This window comes from Pongo abelii, chromosome 11 (assembly GCF_028885655.2).
Source record: "Pongo abelii isolate AG06213 chromosome 11, NHGRI_mPonAbe1-v2.0_pri, whole genome shotgun sequence".
Taxonomy (NCBI): domain Eukaryota; kingdom Metazoa; phylum Chordata; class Mammalia; order Primates; family Hominidae; genus Pongo; species Pongo abelii.
The window spans coordinates 85,776,447-85,799,144 of NC_071996.2; the positions used below are offsets into that span (position 1 = coordinate 85,776,447).

General features: G+C 37.9%; 1 protein-coding gene across 2 annotated transcripts; it reads left to right on the top strand.

Annotated features, from left to right (window-relative positions):
• The first annotated feature begins 1,325 nt into the window (after nucleotides 1-1,325).
• On the top strand, nucleotides 1,326-22,363 carry DUSP19 (dual specificity phosphatase 19). 2 transcript variants are annotated; one of them, XM_024242932.3, is made up of 4 exons: nucleotides 1,326-1,745; nucleotides 6,036-6,082; nucleotides 9,658-9,692; nucleotides 18,080-22,363. In XM_024242932.3, the coding sequence occupies exons 1-4, from the start codon at nucleotides 1,520-1,522 to the stop codon at nucleotides 18,135-18,137; spliced, it is 366 nt and encodes a 121-aa protein (XP_024098700.1). In that variant the 5' UTR covers nucleotides 1,326-1,519; the 3' UTR covers nucleotides 18,138-22,363.
• Nucleotides 22,364-22,698: the final 335 nt, after the last annotated feature.

Consider the following 22,698-nt stretch of genomic DNA (forward strand, 5'->3'; position numbering starts at 1 on the left):
GGCTGCTCTAACCAAATGCCATAAACTGTGTTGCTTAAACAACCGAAATATATTTTCTTACAGTTCTGGAGGCTGAGAAGTCCAAGATCAAGGTGCTGGCCTATTCAGTTCCTGCTGAAAGCTCTCTTCCTGGTTTGCAGACAGCCAGCTTCTCCTTATGTCCTCATACTGTCTTTCCTTGGTCCATATAGGGGAGCAGGGAGGTCTCTTTCAGTTCTCCTGAAGCTACTAAACCCATCATGAGGACCCTACCCTAGGGTCTTAGTCTAATCCTAAATTACATCCCAAAAGTCCCATTTAAATACTATCACCTTGAGGTTTAAAGCTTTAACATATGCATTTTGAAGGGACAGAAATAGTCAATCCATAACAGTTGAATTTTTTTATGTCAGAAAGTTTCAAAAACAACACAAATTTTAATATGTGGTATTGGAAGAAAAGTTTTCATAAGCGCAACTCCATTTTATATATGTGTTTATACATTGTGTTGAAATTCATTTAAAATTACATTTACTTTAATAGGGGTTTGAAAAATTTCTCTTTAAAGGAATCTTGTGATTTCTTTTGCAAAACTTTTTTTTTGGTAATCAGAATCATCGTTCTATAATTTACTTATCTGTTTTATAAATTTGGATGTTTACACAATGGATTTTCTTAATTCTTTGTATGGATGGACTTGCTGCAATTCTTATTTAGGATGTATATTTACTGTATGAAATGAAAATGTAGGCTGAAAGTCAGAAAATAAATTTTAAGTTCTTGTCAATCTACATATATGAGCATAAATTTTAAAAATATATCTTTTTTCCCAGTTTATTTAAATTGTTGCCTCACAAATATGCAAAACAACTTTATCTAGTAAACGTTCCTCTTGCATTAACAGCAAAAGGACAAGGTGTGAAGGCTACAGGAAGCGAGAAATAACTTTTAACGTCTGCTCTAGCCCTCCTGGACTAGCCTAAAAGCAGACCGGCAGGAAAGGCTTTGGGACATAGGGTGATTTGCAAGGTGACTCCGCCGGCCTCTTTCAAGCGGGAGCGATACACAGGTCAGCCCGGATCGTCTATGGTCACTGCCGTAAGTGACACTAACAGAATATATCAGAAAATCACTGCCTTTAAAGAACCAGGACATATCATTCCTCTCTCCAACGAAGTCTTATATTTTACCATTCTGCGTGTATTATAAAGCTAAATTTAAACAGCAACAATAAGAAATCTCCCCCAGTGGATCCCTTGAGCCTTTCGGGAAAATACAGGTTTCTGGCTGACAGGAAGAAGAAACAGCATCCAATCGGCACTTGTGTCTCAATGACCAATCAAATTTCGCCTTACATTGCATCGCTGGGAGAAACGGAGCTGGAGGACTCCGTCTCTTGGCCTGTGGCTGCTGCTGTTACCTGGATGGGCGAGAACCTCTGAGGCTGTCTTTGTTACCTGGGCAATAAGGGACTAGCACTTCAGCCGTTCTCTGTGCCTGCTGGATTTGTTTGCATTTGTTCCCAGCCACTGCTCATGTAATGCACTCCTTTAACCAGGAAATTAAAGCATTCTCCCGGAATAATCTCAGGAAGCAATGCACCAGGGTGACAACGCTAACTGGAAAGAAAATTATAGAAACATGGAAAGATGCCAGAATTCATGTTGTGGAAGAAGTAGAGCCGAGCAGTGGGGGTGGTTGTGGTTATGTGCAGGACCTTAGCTCGGACCTGCAGGTTGGCGTTATTAAGCCATGGTTGCTCCTAGGTGAGTATATCGACTTGCCACTAGATCATTGAGTCCTTTTAGCCAGATTACGTTCTCATTTTCCCCCTTTATGCGTAATAGTGTGTATTATCAGCTATCCTGCCGAAAAGCTGAACTGTTTCCTTTTTTGGATATGGAACTTCCATTAGCCAGCTAGAGCCGTTTCTGCCTCACAGTGTACCCATAAGAAGCATAGATGCTATTCTAGTAGCACTTGGCACTGCGTATTTGAATTTTAGAAAAGCTTTCTTCCCGTTTCTCTAACTTCTCTGGAGAATAACACATTGATGTTGTGTTTTCTTGGATTATAAAAGATACAGCTTAAAAAAAAAAGGAATGAAAAAAGAATGTTTGTATCAGGCAGAACTACAAGTGACAATGGTTAAAGTTATAGAAAAGTTAATACTCGAAATAGTCCTGTGCTTGCTGGCCTGCGCAGCTCTTACAAACCGTGCGGAATACATGCCTCCTGTGGCCACGTCTGTTCATGGTGTCTGTTTTTGGAGTGTTTAAGAGAAGGAGATCTTAAGATCTTATGATTTATTTCGTATTATGGAAATACTGAGCCCCTATACAAGCATAGTTCACAAATAGCAAATGAAGCAAGGTTATAAAAGTACAAACTTGTTAATTTGGCAAGAATATGGTATGGTGTTCTTAAAAAAATAGTCAAGAATGTTTTCAAGTACGTCTGAATTATTTCTATTTATGAATAGAGAAATTAAGACTTGGAAAGACTAAATGACTTGTCATTATGCAGCTAAGGCATTCTTGAATAGAGAGAAGACTGAGACATAGCCCAGGTACTGTTCACCTAGTGTCTCACCTCCTTTGAGGAATCCTGTGAAGTAGGGATTATCAGCTTTGTTTTACAAATAGAAACCAGGATTTAAAATTGGTGAAGTAATTTACACAAGGTAACACACCTAGTAAATAACAGAGGTACGCATCAAGCCCAAGTCTGATGGACTCCTGCTGTCCATTGTTATACTACGCTGCCTCACATAGACCAAGTTTTCAATCCTGCTCTGCCTCTAATTTACTAGATTAGCTGGTGCAAGCCATTTATCCTTTCTGGTCCTTGAAAAAGCCATTTGTAAAGATGAAGTAACAATATCTGCTTATGTCATAGGATCCTCCTGAGGTTGTTGTAAAAGGTTTTTGATGCAAATCAATTGCAGTATACGTATAAGTTATTAAATATTATAGGAATTGTTACATTGGCTGTCTTTAAATTCACCAAATAAATGTCTCTAACTAGTTTCTACAGCCCCGTGAAAAATTGTACCATATTCTTGTCACATTTACAGTGAAAAAGTGAGTTATTTAGGTAATCTGAAAAGTTCACCTAGGCCTTGCTCACTATATCTAGGAAAGAAAATATGTCCTGGCACATTTTTCAGTTATTTTGGCTTCCACTGTAGTAATCATGGCTTGGAATAATTATGGTAGAATTTTCATATATCATTCACCAACTTAGGGTCTTCATGAACTTTGCTTATTACTATTATTATTATTTGTGGACTTATCCAAAGTGAACTGATCAAGGTAGTGTTCTGAGATTGGGGTTGAAAACCTCCCCAGGATAGTGGGAGAGTCCTGGGAGGAACTTCTGAAACTAGCCCTAATAAGGTCTTCTCTCTGGAATGGGATACTTTCATCAGGAACAACCTCCTGTCTTCTGAAAGCGCACCTTTTTCTGCCTAATTACAAGTGCCTCATTCCTAAAGGACCCATGGGTGGTTCCACCTGCAGTTCTTCTACATGAATGTTGAAAGAGTTGTTTCTGACCAGACTTAGTTTATGTCTGGGAGACTAGGGTTGTTTGCAGGTTGGTTCTAAGAGCTTCCTTCACCTCCTCAAAGCGACACAGCTTCCTCCCAGCATCGCATGCCAAACAACTTTTGGTTTTGGTGATGAATAAAGAAAATGAAGAGTTGTAAAAATGTAATCTTTTTTAGTTTGTAAACTCTAAAAAGTGAGTGCATTTAAAAAATATTACATAGGCCCTCGAACCATTTAAAGAATGGAGAAAAGATTTTAGACAGCGTTTTTGTCCTAGGCTTTGAACATTATATATAGACAGATAGTTATTTATTATTTATTTATTTATTTAGAGATAGGGTCTCAAAATAAATCCAGGATGGAGTGCAGTGGCACAATCTTGGCTCACTGCAACCTTTGCCTTCCAGGCTCCAGTGATCCTCCCACCTTAGGCCCTGAATAGCTGGGACTACAGGTGCACATCACCAAGCCTGGCTAATTTTTTGTACTTTTTGTAGAGATGCGGTTTTACCATGTTGCACAAGCTGGTCTTGAACTCCTGGGCTTGAGCAGTCTGCCTGCCTTGGTCTCCCAAATTTCTGGGATTACAGGCATGAGCCACCGCGCCTGACTAAACCACCAAGTTTCAATTATTTGAACCTATTTTTTCCTCTGGAGTTGGTTAGGGCTTTCTACATTAGAAAACAGAATTTTAAAAAAATTATGAAGTATTTCAAATTTATAGAAAATTACAGAAACTAATAGACAATTATGTATATACCATTCAGCTTTAACAAATGTCAATGTTTTGATGGGCTAACTTTTAAGTATGATAAAGCTGAATGTGAGCTCAGTAACGAACCTGTAAGCTTGGTATTATCAAGAGGATATTGGCTAAACAGCATACTTGCTGGCCTTTCAGCCACCTAAAATCACATAATAAAAGTTGGCTGAATTCCCAGATGGGTAACTTAAAAAAAAAAAAGTTTATGAAATAGAACCTAATTCAGGAAAGTAAAATACTTGAAATCTTTAAACTGTGAAACTCACTTTATTTTGACTAGTTATTCTCCATATGAACTTGCTTATTAACTAGAGCCAGTTTCCAAGTGTGGGAGATCTGGGAAGCCGACTGTGACAGAAAGAGATTGTAGAAGGGCACAGCCCTAGTGATACATGGAGTGTGGGTGGGATCCTACAGACCAACAGCATTTGCTCTAAGCTACTGGGTGTTCCCAAACCATCCGGCACAAAGTCATCTTGTGGGTGTGTGGTTTTTGTAATATCCTTTTTTAAGTTACAAAATAAAGAGATGTTTATTGTAAAAAGTCAAAATTAGCATAAAGAAGAAAAAAAATCACCTGCAACCCCACTATTAACATTTTGTTCTATATATACCTCCTTTCCATTTTTTAAGCATATACATATTTTTTGTTGTTATAAAAATGGATGATGGTATTTTGTAACCTGCTTTTATCACCAGATACATTGAGAACATTTTTTTTTTTTTGAGACGGAGTCTCACTGTGTCACCCAGGCTGGAGTGCAGTGGCACGATCTTGGCTCACTGCAACCTCTGCCTCCCAGGTTCAAGCAAGTCTCGTGCCTCAGCCTCCTGAGTAGCTGGGATTACAAGCGTGCACCACCATGCCCAGCTAATTTTTGTATTTTTAGTAGAGATGGGGTTGTGCCATGTTGGCCAGGCTGGTCTCAAACTCCTGACCTCAAGTGATCCACCTGCCTCAGCCTCCCAAAGTGCTGGGAATACAGACAGGAGCCACCACTCCTGGCCAAGAACATGTTTCCATGCTATACATATTTTACCACATTTCTTCTTTCTCTCTCTCTTTCTCTCTCTCTCCCTCTCTTTCTTCCCTTCCCCTTCCTTCCTTCCTTCCTCCCTCCCTCCCTCTGTCTTGTCTTGTCTTGTCTTTTCTTTTCTTTCTTCTTGCTGTGTCACCGAGGCTGGAGTGCAGTGGCAGAACCATAGCTTACTGTAACCCCGAATTCCTAGGTTCAAGGGATCCTCCTGCTTTAGCCTTCTGAATACCTGGGAATACAAGCATGCACTACCATGCCTGGCTAATTAAAAAAAATTTTTTTTCTATAGACAGGGTCTCACAATGTTGTTCAGGCTTACATTTCTTATTTCTAATGGTGATAATGACTGTATGTATTTCACTACACAATTGTACCATTTTTTATTTAATGCAACAGCTATTATTGGGCTTTTAGTGTTCTTTTGTTTTTGTTTTGTTTATATTACAAACAATACTATGGTGAACATCCTTACAGCTAATCTTTGCAACATGTATAACTTTTAGGACAAATTTTTAGAAGTAGGATTTCAGAGTCCAAGAGTTTATGTAGGATGACTGTTATCAAATTGCTCTTCAGAAAGTTGGACTAAGGTCCTTCCAAGTTGTTGGTCTTTTTTTTTTTAATAACAGAATTGCTGTACAAATTTATATAAAAGGTCTAGATGATTATATTTGTGTTCAAGGTGGTATCATTTATTTCTTCTAGGGTCACAAGATGCTGCTCATGATTTGGATATACTGAAAAAGAATAAGGTAAAAAAATGCTTTAAGTCTGGAACCATATACACAGAATATTTTAATTGTTTTATTTAGGAAAAACTGTTTTGGTCCATCTTTGGTATATTATAGAGTTTATTTGGTAACATTTTGGCTATCATTTCAATAGAGTTGACAAATAATTGGCACATGATTCAAATACGTGGATCTGTAATCTATCTTTCCAGTTTTACATTCTTCTTGCTCTCCTTCATGACCCTCATGAACCTGACCTTGGAGGCATGTCTTTCTTGCCGTGTTTATGTAGTTTCTCTGTGTAGGATAGACTTTCCCTCATCTCTGTTTGTCCAAGACCTGTCCATGCCTTAAGTCCCAACTCACATACCACATCTTCTGTAATGCCATTTCCAGCCACTCTACTCCATACAACTGATGTGATTTATTACATATTTACTCAAAAGAATTTTTAGCCCTCTACCATTTTGTTGAGCACTGTTTCAGGTCATGGAATTGCTGTAGTTGAAGGAGTGCAAGAGATTCTTGTTCACTTGAAGCCTATGACCTAAGGGGCAGACAGAGAAGACAGACAAGCAGCTATCGAACAGCGTTTGTGTGCTTTGATGGGGAAGTGCAGGGTGCTATAGAAGTGCATAGAAGATGATGCTCTTAACCCATGTTTGGTTTGGTTTGTTTTTGGGGGGATAGGTGAGTCAGGGGAGACTTCCTGGAGGAAGTGATATTGAAGTATTTCTCTGAAGAGGCCAGGAAAAGAGTAGACAGCCTGTAATCCCAAGGCTTTGGGAGGCCAAGGCAGGAGGATTGGTTGACCCCAGGAGTTCGAGGTTACAGTGTGCTATGATTTTTGCTACTGTACTCCAGACTGGGTGACAAAGCAAGACTCTATCTCAAAAAAAAAAAAAAAAAAAAAGGAAATAAAAGTGTTCATACAGAATAAATGATATGTGTGAAGGCCCAGAAGCGAGAGAAAGGCAGATGCTTTCAGGGACAGAAAAGTTCAGTGACCCTGGAATAGAGAGTGTGAGAAAGAAGGGCACCAAGAGACAAGGCCAGAGAGAGAGGTAAGCATGAGCCAGATCACAAAAGGCCATGTAAGCCAAAGTTACTTGTTTGGACTTGATCCAAAAGACTATGAAAAGCCACTGAGAAGTTACCCAGAGATGTAACAAGGTCAAATTTGCAGTTTAGAAAGATTTCTCATTAGAAGCAGTGTGGAAAATCGATTGGAAGTTTGCTCAAGTTAGAGATGGGGAAACTGGTTATAAAGCTATTGCAGTAATCTAAGGAAAAGATGATAGTGGCTGAGATTAAGATTTAGTGGAGATAGATAGATGTGAGGGGTTTTTTAGAGGGTAGAATTCTTAAAATTTGATTACTTATCAGGCAAGATAGGGAGTGGGGCTAATGGAGAAGGAAGAGTCAAGGCTGATGTCTAGCTTTCTTTGGTAACTAAGTAAAGTTATTGTTCCATGAGATTGAAAACAACGTGGAAGGAACAGGCTTTGAAGGAGAAACAGTGTGCTCAGTTTTGAACATGTTAGATTTTGGGTGATGTGGATCATCTAGGTGGGTGGATATGTAGGGTCTGAAGTTCAGAATAGAGGTGAATATATAGATTTAGGAATCGTCAGCTTTTAAGTAGTTACTGAAATCATTAGGATAGATGAAGCTGCCTGGGGAAAAGTGTAAAGTAAGAGAGAAGAGGGCCTATGACAGAATCTTATCACAGAACTGATAAATTGAGGAATATCACCCTATATGGAATGATCAAACAAAGAAGAGTCTGCAGTGGGAAAGGAGGATCTAAAAGAGGCCAAAAGAAGGTAAAACAAAAAGGTGGTGTCATGGAAGCTAAAGAGAATAGTGTTTTAAGGAGGAGAGAGTCAGCAATGTCAGATGCTGCAAAAGTTTAAGTATGATTAGGACTAAATTATGTCCATGGGACTTGGTGACAGAGAGGTTGTTAGTGTGTTTGATGGAAACAGTTTCGTTTGAATTGCAGTCCAAAGCCATATTGCAAAAGATTGAGAAGTGAGGAAGTGATGGCAAGGGGGAAAAAAAAAAGAGAGAGAGGAGCCATAGGTGAGGAGGGGGATGGGAGAGCTTTGAGCATCTTTTAAGGCTGATGGTAGAAGAAGGAATTGAAGATACAGAAAAGCAAGAATTATGACTATAGGGAGATGCCAAGAAAGTAGGAAGCACTGTGACTCCAAGCACAGGTTCTGGAATGAGCCTTATCGAAGATGCACGAGCACATCCTTCACTGTAATCAGAAGGCAGAGGGGAAGTACAGATGTGGACAAAGTTGTTAGTTTTTTTTTTTTTTTTTGAGGCAGAGTCTCACTCATTTGCTTAGGCTGGAGTGCAGTGGCATGATTGTGGCTCACTGCAACCTTCACCTCCTGGGCTCAAGTGATTCTCAGCCTTCGGATTATCTTAATGGACTGTCTACATGGCTTTCTTCCACATGGTTGGTGGACTCTAGGAAAAGGGGCTCAAACACATAGATGCAAGAGGAGGAGGTTGCTCAAGTGTACCATCTGAAAGAAAATATTTTACAACCACACCTCCCCTTACTTTTCAGCCGGATTAGTTCATCAGAATCTCTGGGTATGAGACCCTGTGGTATTGACAGTTTTTAAGAGTTCATCAGGCGACTCTAATGTGCAGTCATCCTGGAGAACCATTTTATTAAGTAAAGAATATGAAGGAAAATAGGGAAATAATTCTTGAAAGGGAAGTTGTGCACCACTGATATACTTCTCCTATTTAAGTTTTTATATGGATATTCACAGATTAATTCAACAAAGATTTTAAGCATTTTCTGCTAAACTTACTGCTCATTCGCTTATAACACTAAGTTAAACATGGTCCCTACCCTCATAAAGTTTCTGGTGCAATGAAAGAGAAAAACAATCTCTAAGTGGTATGAGCTATAATAGGGCAAGTCCAGGGCTATGAGAATATATAGGCCAGGTGTGATGGCTTATACCTGTAATCCCAGCACTGTGGGAGGCAGAAGTGGGAGCATCACTTGAGGCCAGGAGTTCAAGACCAGCCTGGGAAAAAAAAGTGAGACCCCCCCCACTTCTCTGAAAAAAAAAAAAAATTAGCTGGATGTGGTGGTACACGCCTGTAGTCCCAGCTACTTGGGAGGCTAAGGCAGGAGGATCACTTGAGCCTAGGAGTTCAAGATTGCAGTGGCCTATGATTGCATCATTGCACTCCAGCCTGGGTGACAGAAAGAGACCCTGTCTCTACATGATGATAATAATAAGTTAAAAGAGAGAGAGAGAGAGAGAAAACTTATAGTAGAAGGAGCACTTCTGGTGTGGGATTGAAGCAGTATTATCATTCAAGTGAGTCACATTTAAATTTTTTACCTTTCTTGTTATAGGTATCAACACCCCAGTCTCTTTTTAGGTAACCCAATTCATGGGATTGAAAACAGTCATCTTTTTTCTTTCTCTTTAAGGTGACTCATATTCTTAATGTTGCATATGGAGTTGAAAATGCTTTCCTCAGTGACTTTACATATAAGAGCATTTCTATATTGGATCTGCCTGAAACCAACATCCTGTCTTATTTTCCAGAATGTTTTGAATTTATTGAAGAAGCAAAAAGAAAGGTGAGTTTTGTTTTGATCCATAGTTCTTCAGAAGCAGAAATTTGAAAGTATGGATCCATTACCCAATCTTTATTATTTTTATAATGAATCTCTAAAAAACCATTATGAAATTTCCCTTCTAACAATATTTCATTATTTCCTGCAATTATTTGGTTAATTGCTCTTTTTTCAATGAGATATTTAGTTTCAACATTAATTCAGTTTCTCATTTTCCTATGCTTTACTGAGAAATGTTCAGAGATAAAATCCTCTACTTACTGAGTTTTCCTCTGTAGACATGTAGTTAGATTTCCTTTGAGGGTTTATAGCCACCTGACCTCTAACCAGTTTGCAAGATATTCAGGGGGACTATAAAACAGACTGCTCTAGACTTGTTAGTGTATTTATGATGACTAATATGCATTTCATTTTAATGAATGAGATAGTTATTGTGAAACTATGCATTTTTAGCAGTAAAATTTTAAGGCACTCTAAGGAGTAAATGTGTATTACTTTACTTAGATTGTATGAAAATTCTGATGAGAAGCTGTCTGTTGGTTTTCTGAAGTTAGAAGACCAATAGCCAATGTCATATAGTACTTCAATCTTGTTATTGAAGTCAACATTCTGACAGGCAAAGTTTCTAGGTTGGCTGTTATCGATAATTATTCCTTGAAATGTCATCATTTTTAGTCAGCAAATAATTCTTACAGACTTTATGTAAGATACGTAGATGGGAAAGTAGAAGCATTTACAGAGAGAAAGAACTCTTCTGGAACACCTAACAATGACAGGATTACAATCAGGTTTAATTGAACTCTGGCCTACCTTCTCTCCCTTTACCTTTTCTCCTTCCCATTTTCTCTTCCTCTCTCCCTTCTTTCCTTTCATTTAGTAATATTTATTGAATGCCTTAGGTGCCCAGCACTGTTCTACATGCCTTCTTACTAGACTACCCAGAAAATACAAAACTATTCAATTCTACTGTTCATCAACTTTACTTAATAGCAGATACAGTCATGCACTGCATAATGATGTTTGGACTGCATATATGATGGTGGTTCCATAAGATTATAATAATGTATTTTTACCATACCTTTTCTATGTTTATGTATGTTTAGATACACAAATACATACCATTGTGTTACAGTTGCCTACAAGTCAGTACAGTAACATCTGAACAGGTTTGTAGTCTTGGAGCAATAGGCCATACCATTCTAGGTTTGTGTGAGTGCACTCTGTGATGTTTACACCACAAAGAAACTGCCTAAGAACACATTTCTCAGAATGCATCACCATTGTTAAATGATGCATGACTGTATTTGGATGGAAGCAAAGGAAGAGGTTTTTTTGTTTTTTTTTGTTTGTTTGTTTTGTTTTTTTTTTTTGAGACAGAGTCTCGCTCTGTTGCCAGGCTGGAGTGCAGTAGTGTGATCTCGGCGCACTGTAACCTCTGGCTCACTGCAACCTCCGCCTCTCGGGTTCAAGTGATTCTCCTGCCTCAGCTTCCCAGGTAGCTGGGACTACAGGAGCACATTACCACACCCGGGTAATTTTTTGTATTTTAGTAGAGACAGGGTTTCACCATGTTGCCCCGGCTGGTCTTGAACTCCTGAGCTCAGGCAGATCACCCACCTCAGCCTCCCAAAGTGCTAGGATTACAGGCATGAGCCACTGCACCTGGCCAAGGAAGAGGTTTTCTAATTCAAAGCCTAATATTGGCCATTCTCTTTTCTTGTGAAAAAATTTACAGGCTCTGGATTGTGACATTCCAGTGTGTGAGTTAATAGTTTTAAAAATAAAAAGGATGTTTCTGTATTGGCTCCTTCTCTAAGGAGATGTAGAATATGCCAGAGATGGCAAAGTATAGATATCATCCATATTCATATTAACATTAGAAGAGATATAAATGTTGCAAGTAAAAATTAGAGAGGTTAATAGTATCTAGAAAGAAAAGCAAGAGATTGAATATTCTAATAAGCTTGGAATTTTAAATAAATTTAAAAAATAAGTTTGCCTTAATTTGGGCCAGTAAATTAGAGTGGATTTTAGCTTGGGTTTCCTAAAAATAAAGCCTGAGATGAGGATTTAGAGCCAATGCTTAATTTGGGAGGTACAATCTCTAGGCAGTGAGAGTGGCAAGAAAGGAAAGTGATTCAAGGTGGGACGAGAAGCAATACAAAGTGATGCATTTACCCTGCTGGGCTCATTTCACAGTGAGCTGACTGTTGGCTATTCAGCAGGTACAGCTACTCTACCACCCAAAATATCTCTGGACAGGCAGTACAAAGAAACTGCACCTCAACCCAGCCTGGGAGGGAGGATTTATCTGCCTGGCTTCCTGTCAGCTCCTGTTTCCCATTGGTCAAAGTTTGCCAGTGGGGATATAACCAACCCCACAATTCTAGGTTATAACATTCCACTCCTTCAGCAGCCACCTCGAAGCCAAATCTAACACCCTGTAATACAACTTTTCAACCAAGTTGAGAAATAGAAAATCCAGAACTCAGAGTATGCCTGTCTATGCTGTGGACACCATGGAAGAAGAGCTCCTTCTTTGACAGGCAAAAATGAATGGACCTAAGGGGAGAGCAGTCAGCCATGGAGGTGGTAGCCGAGGTGGAGCATGCTGAGAGGGTCTGTGAGATGGCGGCACCACAAGAATCTGAGGAATTGCAGAAAATGTTTCTGATAAGAGGAATTAGATTTCAGAAATACGTTCTACCCTCTCAAGCCTTATGTTTTATACTGGGATCCTAACCTCAGCCAATATTTCCCTGCCCTGAAAACTCAGTGCCGTGACACAATCTCAGCTCACTGCAACTCCACCTCCTGGGCTCAAGTGATTCTCCTGCCTCAGCCTCCCTAGTAGCTGGGATTACAGGTGCGCGCCACCACGCCTGGCTAATTTTTGTATTTTTAGTAGAGACGGGGTTTTGCCATGTTGGCCAGGATGGTCTCAAACGCCTGACGTCAAGTGATCCACCTGCCTCGGTCTCCCAAAGTGCTGGGATTATAGGCGTGAACCACCATGCCTGGAAGGCTAATATATATCTAGTTTTAGCAATAAAATTCTTGAATTTTTTTCATTTTTAAAGAAAAGATCTCTTCATGCTTTTGTCTATTTTATATTCAAGTATTGTTAAATCTAATTACTCAGTGAATTACATGTTTCAAAACTACCTTTCTAGGCTCTAGTTTGTTGTTTTCATCTTTTTACATACCGTTGCCAAATGGAATGGATTCCATTTCCTAAGTCTTTACTCATTTCCCTCTGTACTTGTAAAACTCTATTTGGCTTCTCTGTCCTTCCTTTATGCCTAAAGGGACAGAAATACACCTGAGAAGAACAGTAATGGTAATTTCTATAGCCCAAGGAGTCCTTTTAGGAACTAAATTTATTTGTCCCTCTTTTTATGTGCAAAAGGTACAAAGTATAACAATGTATATTTGATATTTCATGTTTATTATTTATAAGATGTGATTTTAAAAATATGATGTAAGTAGTCCATGTTCTTTGTAGAAAAAATGGAAAATACAGATGAAAATTAAGATAATTCCACACTTAGATATAAGCATTGTTAGCATTTTGATATATTTTTCTAGACCTGTATATATATTTTTATAAAAATAGTATCATACAGTTTATATTCTTTTATAGCCTGCTTTTTTTTTTTTTTTTTGGCAACTTCATGACTTTATTTGTGGTACCTTGCTTTACCTTGAAAATACCGTCTCCCCCTGTGCCAGACAGTGGGCTGGGAGGGGGCAGCAAAAAATAGAAGACGTCCCTCCCTATTGCACATGGACCCTATGTACAGGCCCACCCGGCTGAGACCAGCAGGACTCTTGGCACATTCTTGGATCCCTGCTCAGGAGGAGAGGGCTGACGGGGTGATATCACACGTAAGATCGGGAACTGTGGGCGGCCACTCTGGTCCTGGGTACTGATATTTGCACTTCTTGGTCCTCACTTCCTTCCTGGTCCTGTCTCCGGCCCTAGTCCCCTCTGTACAGCCTGCCTTTTATACTTGATGATTCAAATCATTTAAAATTTTTGCACAGTATTCTGGTAGTTGGTGATTCTATAATTTATCTTATTTCCTACTATGAGACATGTAAGCTGTTTGTAGTTTTTTGTTCAATAGAAGTAAAAGTTCATTAGAGAAACACTATGGGTCTAAATAAGTACCTAAATTCACTAAGTTTTTAGATGCTTCTGTTACCAATAGAGGGTCATGACTGCAAGTTGTCCAGGTTCTTGGCGTTTTGAACAAATAATTGGACAAAACGCCCATCAAAGCAAAGAAAGAATGAAGCAACAAAAGAGCAAAAGCAGGGATTTATTGAAAGCGAAAGCACACTCCACGGTGTCAGAACAGGTCCAAGCAGCGGCCCAAGGGACAGGATACAGAATCTTCTTGGGTCCAAATACCCACTAGAAGTTTCCCAATGGCCACTTCATGCTCACCTTATGTAAATGAAGTGGTATCCTGCAGTCAGTCTGATTGGTTGGAGAAAGCAGCCAACCAGAGGCTGAAGTGAAGTTACAAAGGTCACGCTCCTGTGCAAACATTTGATTGGTTGCAAAAAGCAACCAATGAGAAGCTAGGGTGAAGTTACAAAGTTATACTTCTATGCGAACGAAGACTTGGCCTGCAATCAGTCTGATTGGTTGTGGACAGCAAATTTCCCATCTGCATGCAGAAAAGGTGAGGGGTTTGCAAAGGCAGTAGCCCCCGGTCCTTTTGTTACTTAGATGTGGAAAGTTAGGGTTTTCCTTTGAATTTAGTTCTAGGAAATGGGAGTGAAACAGCCTTAGGTTCCCTGCCGCCAGACCCTATTCTCTTGCCTTACTTCTTCCAGTTTGTTTCAAAGCAGTCTACCCATCACTTTTTTGTATTTGTCATATTTACATTCCCCTCCACTACTGTGGATAGTCATGAGTTGACTGTTCTGACCTGTGCTCCTCAAAGTGTTGTCCAGTTTGCTACCAGACCTCTGCAGGATAAGAAGGTTGTGCCTGAATATAAACCAAGACATTGCTTAGTTCTTTGAGAGATTTTGGCTACTCCCCCACCCCACCCAAACGCTGAACTAAGGAGTATATTTTTAGTGACAATTGATTTTCATTCCACTGCAAAATTCTTATTTCATCATAGGTGGCTGTCACTTGCAGACTGTCACATTATACCCGAGGTTTTTTTAAGTTCTGGGGCACATGTACAGGATGTGCAGGTTTGTTACATTGGTAAACGTGTGCCATGGGGATTTGCTGCACTTATCAACCCATCACCTAGGTATTAAGCCCAGCATGCATTAGTTATTTTTCCTGATGCTCTCCCTCCTCCTACCCCGCCTCACCCCGACAGGCCCCCAGTTTGTGTTGTTCCCCTCCATGTGTCTATGTGTTCACGTTGTTCAGCTTCCACCTATAAGTGAAACATGCAGTGTTTGGTTTTCTGTTCCTGCGTCAGTTTGCTAAAGATAATGGCTTCCAGCTCCATCTATGTCCCTGTAAAGGACATGATCTCATTCCTTTTATGGCTGCATAGTATTCCATGGGGTATATGTACCACATTTTCATTATACAGACTATCATTGATTGGCATTTGAGTTGATTCCATGTCTTTGCTATTATGAATAGTGCCTATGCCCAAGTGTTTTTTTTTTTTTTTTTTTTTTTTTGAGACAGAATCTTACTCTGTCAACCAGGCTGGAGTGCAGTGGCACGATCTCAGCTCACTGCAACCTCCACCTCCTGAGTTCAAGCGATTCTCCTGCCTCAGCCTCCTAAGTAGCTGGGATTACAGGTGCCCACCACCACACCCAGCTAATTTTTGTATATTTAGTAGAGATGGGGTTTCACCATGTTGGCCAGGCTGGTCTCGGACTCCTGACCTTGTGATCCACCCACCTCAGCCTCCCAAAGTGCTGGGATTACAGGTGTGAGCCACTGTGCCTGGCCATGCCAAAGTTTTAATGGAAGTTAAATATAAGGAAAAACACCTGGGCCTGGCTCAGTTACTGTTAACAAATATTAATTACTTATTCTGAGAAGGTGTGAGGGATACACATTGCTGCCCTCAAGGAGCTTGCAATCTAGTTGAAAACTATAACAGCACAAGAACAAAGACAACTCTATGAAATAGAAATAACATAGCATAATTACTATCTGCCTATAGGTTACTACTTGCCCATAGCAAAATGGTGATTTTGAATTGTTGAAAGAACACTTTCCTTTCAGAAATGCAGAACAAATTTATTCACTTAGCAAAAAGTTATGGAATAACTACTATATGCCAATAATTGCACTAAATACTAGGCATACAAAGATGGCTAAGACATTCCTCCTGCCCTCATTTCACTTGGAAAGAGTCAGTCTTAGAACAGAAGTCAGAATTAGCTGTACCAAGAGAGCAAAGGTCTTCTAGGCATAGGACAACAGCAAGTGCAAAGGAAAAAAAATGGTTTATAAATTGTTTGTTACTATTTTGAGCTCTGGAAAAGGGATATAAAGCCAATAATTTCTCTGGAAATACTTTCAAGGACAATATGATATCTAAGGAATAATCAAAAGGTAGAAAGTAGGTAAATTGAAAAGCTGCAGAAAAACAGCTATTATATAAAGTAGAAAGAAGAAAATAATATCATTTTAAAACATTAGCTAAAATTGGATGCACAATGTGTAAGACTGAAAATAAAGCTAGCTTCATGTTCAAAAGCCTATGTATGTATCATGAAGTAAAGCCAACTAGTATATAAGCAGGAAATATTAAAAGTGACATTGAAGGGTATCTCTTGCTTATTAAGCTTATGATTGCAAGTTTCTTTGGAGTATCTAATTTGTTTTATGCTAAATGAAGTTCATTAATAATTTTCATCAGTTACCTTAATATAATTTTTAAACATCTTAAGTTTTGGAAAAATGGGCTGTTGCTACAAAATGAGAAAAGTTCCCAAGGTGTATAGTGAATATTTGTGTTTTGCTTTTCTTATATAGAAACTTGAAGTTTGAAAATGAGTCATAAATATCTATAGAAAACAGTAATATCCCATAGTAATGTAAGATGTGAAAAAAGAAAACAATTGATATTGTCCTTTTTTATATGAGGATTTTCAAAATGTTAACTAATTTTGTTATTAATCATTTGGCTTTCTTGAAAAGAGATGCACTTGCAAATTTGTTTCAATGAAAGGAGTTTTGCAACAGATGTATGAATCGGAAAACTGCCTTGCAGAAGTAAAATAATCCAGTGAGTCATAACAATAGTATTGTTAATATGTGCTTTGGGTAGAGGGTTTTCAGTAGTATATTTTTTCCCTCCTGCTCTCGTCTTTTTTTGTGTTGTACCAAATAAAGAATCAAGAAATGAAGTAACTAAAATGTCTAATTCTGGAGGGTGTGCTCACAGTTCACCACATTTCATTTAGATCATTAACTTTTTAAAAGCTTCAGATAGGCCAAGTTGTATCAGTGCTGTTCCATCAGATCTATCACATTCATTATTAATACAATATTGCCCCCATCAGCATTGGTCTTACACTGTGTCTCTTTTCACTTGGAAAGTATCATTTGCAAGTTACCTGAAACGTTTTTCATTTATTGACCTCATACTGGTATCTGATTACCTTTTCTACTTCACATTGTTATGAGCTATTTGTGTCACAGTTTACTACCTCATAAGTTTAAATATTTTTAAGTAACTTCCTGCCAGAATAAAATATGTCCAAGGGTAGAAAATTTTTTCCTTGATGATTATTTAAACAGATTTGCAAACCATTGCCACTAGCTTATTTATGAGAACACTAAGTATACTCTGGAGTATTTCTGGCTTTCTGTTTAGCTTATAGTTATGATTTTATTTTATGTTTCCACATATATTTCCTGTGGATTTTTTCTTATTGATATACACTTATCTACTAAGTTGTTAGTTATCTACTAAGTTGTTAGGTTTTATGTGTACTTTACTGATACATTTGGCTACAAAGTTGTTAGGTTTTCATGTGTACTTTACTGATACATTTGACTACTAAGTTATTAGGTTTTATGTGTACTTTACTGATACATTTGGCTACTAAGTTGTTAGGTTTTAATGTGTTCTTTACTGGATTACTTTAGTTTAATGAAAGATACTGTTTCAGAATTCCAAACATCATTAAAGCATTTCAATCATGGGTTAGTAGGTAAGGGAGGTACAGGTTGATTGATTGATTGATTGAGTTTCCATTTGTTGCTGGTAATGAATTTTATTTCAATAATTAAATAAATTGAATCAAATAAATCGATAAAATTGAATATTTACTTTATACTTTCAAGTAGTATAAGAATGTGCAATTGATATAATAACCTTTCTCAAATGAATAATGAAGATTTTTGTTTGATTTTTTTTTTTTTTTTTTTGTAGGATGGAGTGGTTCTTGTTCATTGTAATGCGGGCGTTTCCAGGGCTGCTGCAATTGTAATAGGTTTCCTGATGAATTCTGAACAAACCTCATTTACCAGTGCTTTTTCTTTGGTGAAAAATGCAAGACCTTCCATATGTCCAAATTCTGGCTTCATGGAGCAGCTTCGTACATATCAAGAGGGCAAAGAAAGCAATAAGTGTGACAGAATACAGGAGAACAGTTCATGAGTTGCATTGTAGCAGACGATGGACAACTGTAGTTTCTGAATTGACTTCTATAGCCATCTTTTCCCTTTTTTGGAGAGTAGACTAGCAAAACTCCCTTTTTTCTCTTGACTTTTTTATGCATAAATGGAGGTCAATTTGATTGTCCTGACCTACTGTATAAGTAAATTTCAAATGTCATTACTTTCTCTTTGTTATTATAATGTGTGATTAAATGCTTTTTTAAATTGCTAAGGGAAAATAACAAAGTATTAGTAATCATTGCTTTCTGTGGAAGAAAAAGGTTTAAATTTAAAATGTATATTTAGAGCATGGAGAGAATCATTTAATGAAGCCTATTTTTCTGTTCCAGCAACTGTTTTTATGAAAGAAAAACTTGAAATTCTACTTAACTTACTATTTCAAAGGGAAGTAAATTTCTTTTTAAAGAATCTTTTTAAGATTAAAAATGAATACCTTAAATCTCCCAAAAGAGATAACCAGTATCTGAAGGTTTATACAATATTTACACAGTGGCTACAATATTCACAAAATTCTTATGCTGTCTTGTGAAAAATATACACTTTTCATTTTGTCTTCTTCTTTTTTTTTTTTTTTAAGATGGAGTTTGGCTCTTGTCACCCAGGCTGGAGTGCAATGGCGCAATCTCGGCTCACTGCAACCTCTGCCTCCTGGGTTCAAGCAATTCTCCTGCCTCAGCCTCCCAAGTAGCTGGGATTATAGGTGCCTGCCACCATGCCCGACTAATTTTTGTATTTTTAGTAGAGATGGAGTTTTACCATGTAGGCCAGGCGGTCTTGAACTCCTGACCTCAGGTGATCCACCCACCTTGGCCTCCCTAAATGTTGGGATTACAGGCGTGAGCCACTGTGTCCGACCTCATTTTGTTTTTTTCAATTCTGTTATCTGCATTTCTTTCTTTTCTTTTTTTTTTTTTAATGTATAGATGTTCTGTCATACGTGATTGTGAGCTTTGGTTCTTTGAATAGGTGATCTATTCTCTTAGATTTTGTGCTTTTTATCTTGGGTGCCTAGCATTCTGTTTTTTTGATCCTGTGTCATAATTTTTTGAGAAAATGTTTGATACTGCAAGATCATTGTTCAGTGGTCTGTTTTCTACTTCAGTATTCTACCAGAGAATATATTGTTTAGGGGAGAAGGGTTATGGTTTTGTAAGAAACTTTAAATATACTTTTAGGAGACCCACAATCATTTACAGTTTTATCTTTGGCCTTTGAATAGGTTCTTTTTTCTTTTTTCTCCATATTTGCAGAACTGAGCTCTGTACATTATAAATTTGCTTAAAGATTTTGATTTTTTCTTCAGAATACAGTATACTTAATTAATTAAGACAGTTTCTTTCTTTTTTCTTTTTTTTTCGAGACAGGGTCTTGCTCTGTCACCTAGGCTAGAGTGGAGTGGCATGAACACAACGCACTGCAGCCTCTACCTCCTGGGCTCAAGCAATCCTCCCACCTCATTCTCCTGAGTAGCTGAGACTACAGCTGTGCGCCACCACATCTGGCTAATTTTATTTTTATTTTTGTAGAGACAGGAGTCTTGCCATGTTGCCCAGGCTGATCTCAAACTCCTAGGCTTAAGTGATCCTCCCGCCTCAGCCTCCCAAGTGCTAGGATTACAGGCATCAGCCACTACGCCTGGCCTGATAGTTTCCACATAGTTTTTCATGACTTAGAAGATATCATTGACATGTAGATTTTATTTTTAAAAGTCTTGAGCTCTTCTTAAATATACATTATAGAGAGCAAGCATAAATGGAAAGTGCATATTGAGCACATCTGTGCATTTGAGAAGGCAGGCTTTCATATGCTGTCATGAGCAAAAAGTAGAAGTGATAAATGCAAGTTATGTTTTGAGATTGCTTACACCGTGACAAGATGCCATCACTTGTGATGTTATGAACTGTTATGAACTCTTTGCTTCTGCTAAGAAGCAGTCTAAATATAATCAACCTACAGTGAGCTCTTTGAAGCCAACCAAGACAGGCAGAACCCTCTTAAATATGAGACTGATATATAGGTTCTCTCTATGGTCAGTATCACTGGATGAGCCTTCTCCTTTCACAAGAAAGGATGTATTTAAATACATTTTATTTTGCTAAGTCCTGTTTAGTTTTCAGCCATTAAATGTCACATGAAGCCTTGATAGAATTTGTTCATAATGGATCATGTATTATTATTATTATTATTATTTTTGAGATGGAGGTTTGTTCTTAATGATATTATTATTTGAGACAGAGTTTTGCTCTTATTGCCCAGGCTGGAGTGCAGTGGCGTGATCTTGGCTCACTGCAACCTCTGCCTCCCAGCTTCAAGCGATTCTCATGTATCAGCCTCCCAAGTAGCTGGGATTATAGGCATGTGCCACCATGCCCAGCAAATTTTGTATTTTTTTTTGGTAGAGACGGGATTTAACCATGTTGGTCAGGCTGGTCTCGAACTCCTGACCGCAAGTGATCCACCCGCCTTGGTCTCCCAAAGTGCTGGGATTACGGCGTTAGCCACTACACCTGGCCTGGATTGTGTATTATTTATGTCTGTAGTTTATATGCTTAGTTGTTGCCTATAGTGATCTGTGTAAGATTCAAACATTTATCTTTTATATCTTCTACAGAAGTGCTTTGAGCATCAAGTTTGTTTTAATGTTAAATTGTAGTTTGCTGTATTAAAATAGATCAATGAATATAATTCAGCCTTTTAGGGGCACCAAGTAAAGCATAAGGTCATATATACTATACAGTATGTTTATTGCACTTCCCATGGAGATAAATCACTCTGTCATTCCTAGTTATTTTTAAAAAAGAACTTTATGATTACGATCCTCTTTCTCACATACTGTAAACTTAAAAGATACATACACCAAATATAGGCCCGTTTTAAAGGAGAGGAAAAATATTTCAAGGAGTTTTTGCCTCTGTTTTTAGACAGATTATTCTGCCATTTTTTAAAGGAAGGGGAAAATGAAAACAGCATGTCTTTTTAAACACTGAAAAGAAATATGGAAGCTTTAAACTGCAAACTGAAAAAGCTGAGTAGAACAAAGGCAGTGGAGCATACAATACAATTCTATTTATTTGAGGCTAATTGAAGTTAATAATTTTTAAATGTTTTTCTAATTTTATGCTTTAAAATAGGTTTCTGATTACATAAAATTTGAATAGAAAACTCAAAAAGTATGTAGATTTTTGAAAAACCCAAACAATATTTTTCTTAGATTTTTGGAGGCAAAATTTAGACCAATATACTAATTCAAAGACAAATATTTCAGAGGAAATGGAGTATAATATTTAACATTTTGTTTGCAATTTTACTTTTTCTTCCCTTCTTCCCTATTGAACCTTGACTAAAATGTATGAATACAATACTTGGATTTTTTTTTCAGCTTAGACTCTGATAATTTCAGTGGTAGTGGGGAAACCTGAATTTGTCAGCATGATTATTTGTAACTCAGATTGTTCAAATGTATATAGAAGGTCCCCTTCAAGTGTTGTTTCTCCAAGTAGTCATAAATGTCGCAAGTATAAATCAGAATATCATCTTATAACCTTACAGAGTTAACCCAATGAGTCAATACCTTTATAAGCAAAACCATGATAAATTTAAAAACAACAGAAATGTGGCATGATTACTTATTTATTTGTTCCAGGTGACTCTAAATAGTTGATTTTTCTGCCTGAAGGATCCTGAACATATTTAGTTACCCTGTAGTTATTTAGGAATTTAAACCAGAAGACTTTGAAGTTGTATATTCTTCCAATACATAAAATGGCATTATAATCAACAAACTTATGGTTTGTTTCAATTGATGTACACAAAAAATAACTTATAGTTAGACTTTTCTATTTCAAGTAAAGCTTTGAGTTACTTATTTTTATACATATTCATCATGTACCCTTTATTGTTTCTAGGTGTTGATATACTTTAATAAAAATGATATGTTTAATATATCCCCATTAATATATTTCTTTGAAGCTATTTGTTTTAAAAGATGTAACACTTATTTGCTGTCAAATTCTGGATTAAAAAATTTGCTGTCAAATTTTTGCTGGATTAAAAAATTTGCTGTCAAATTCTGATTAAAAAATCTGTTGGTGGCCAGGCGCAGTGGCTCATGCCTGTAATCCCAACATTTTGGGAGGCCAAGGAGGTGGATCATTTGAGGCCAGGAGTTCAAGACCAGCCTGGCCAACATGGCAAAACCCCATCACTAAAAATACAAAAATTACCCAGGCGTGGTGGTGGGTGCCTGTAATCCCAGCTTCTCAGGAGGCTGAGGTAGGAGAGTCGCTTGACCCTGGGAGGTGGAGGTGGCAGTGAGCCGAGATAGCACCACTGCACTTATAGTTGACAGAGTGAGACTCTGTCTCAAAAAAA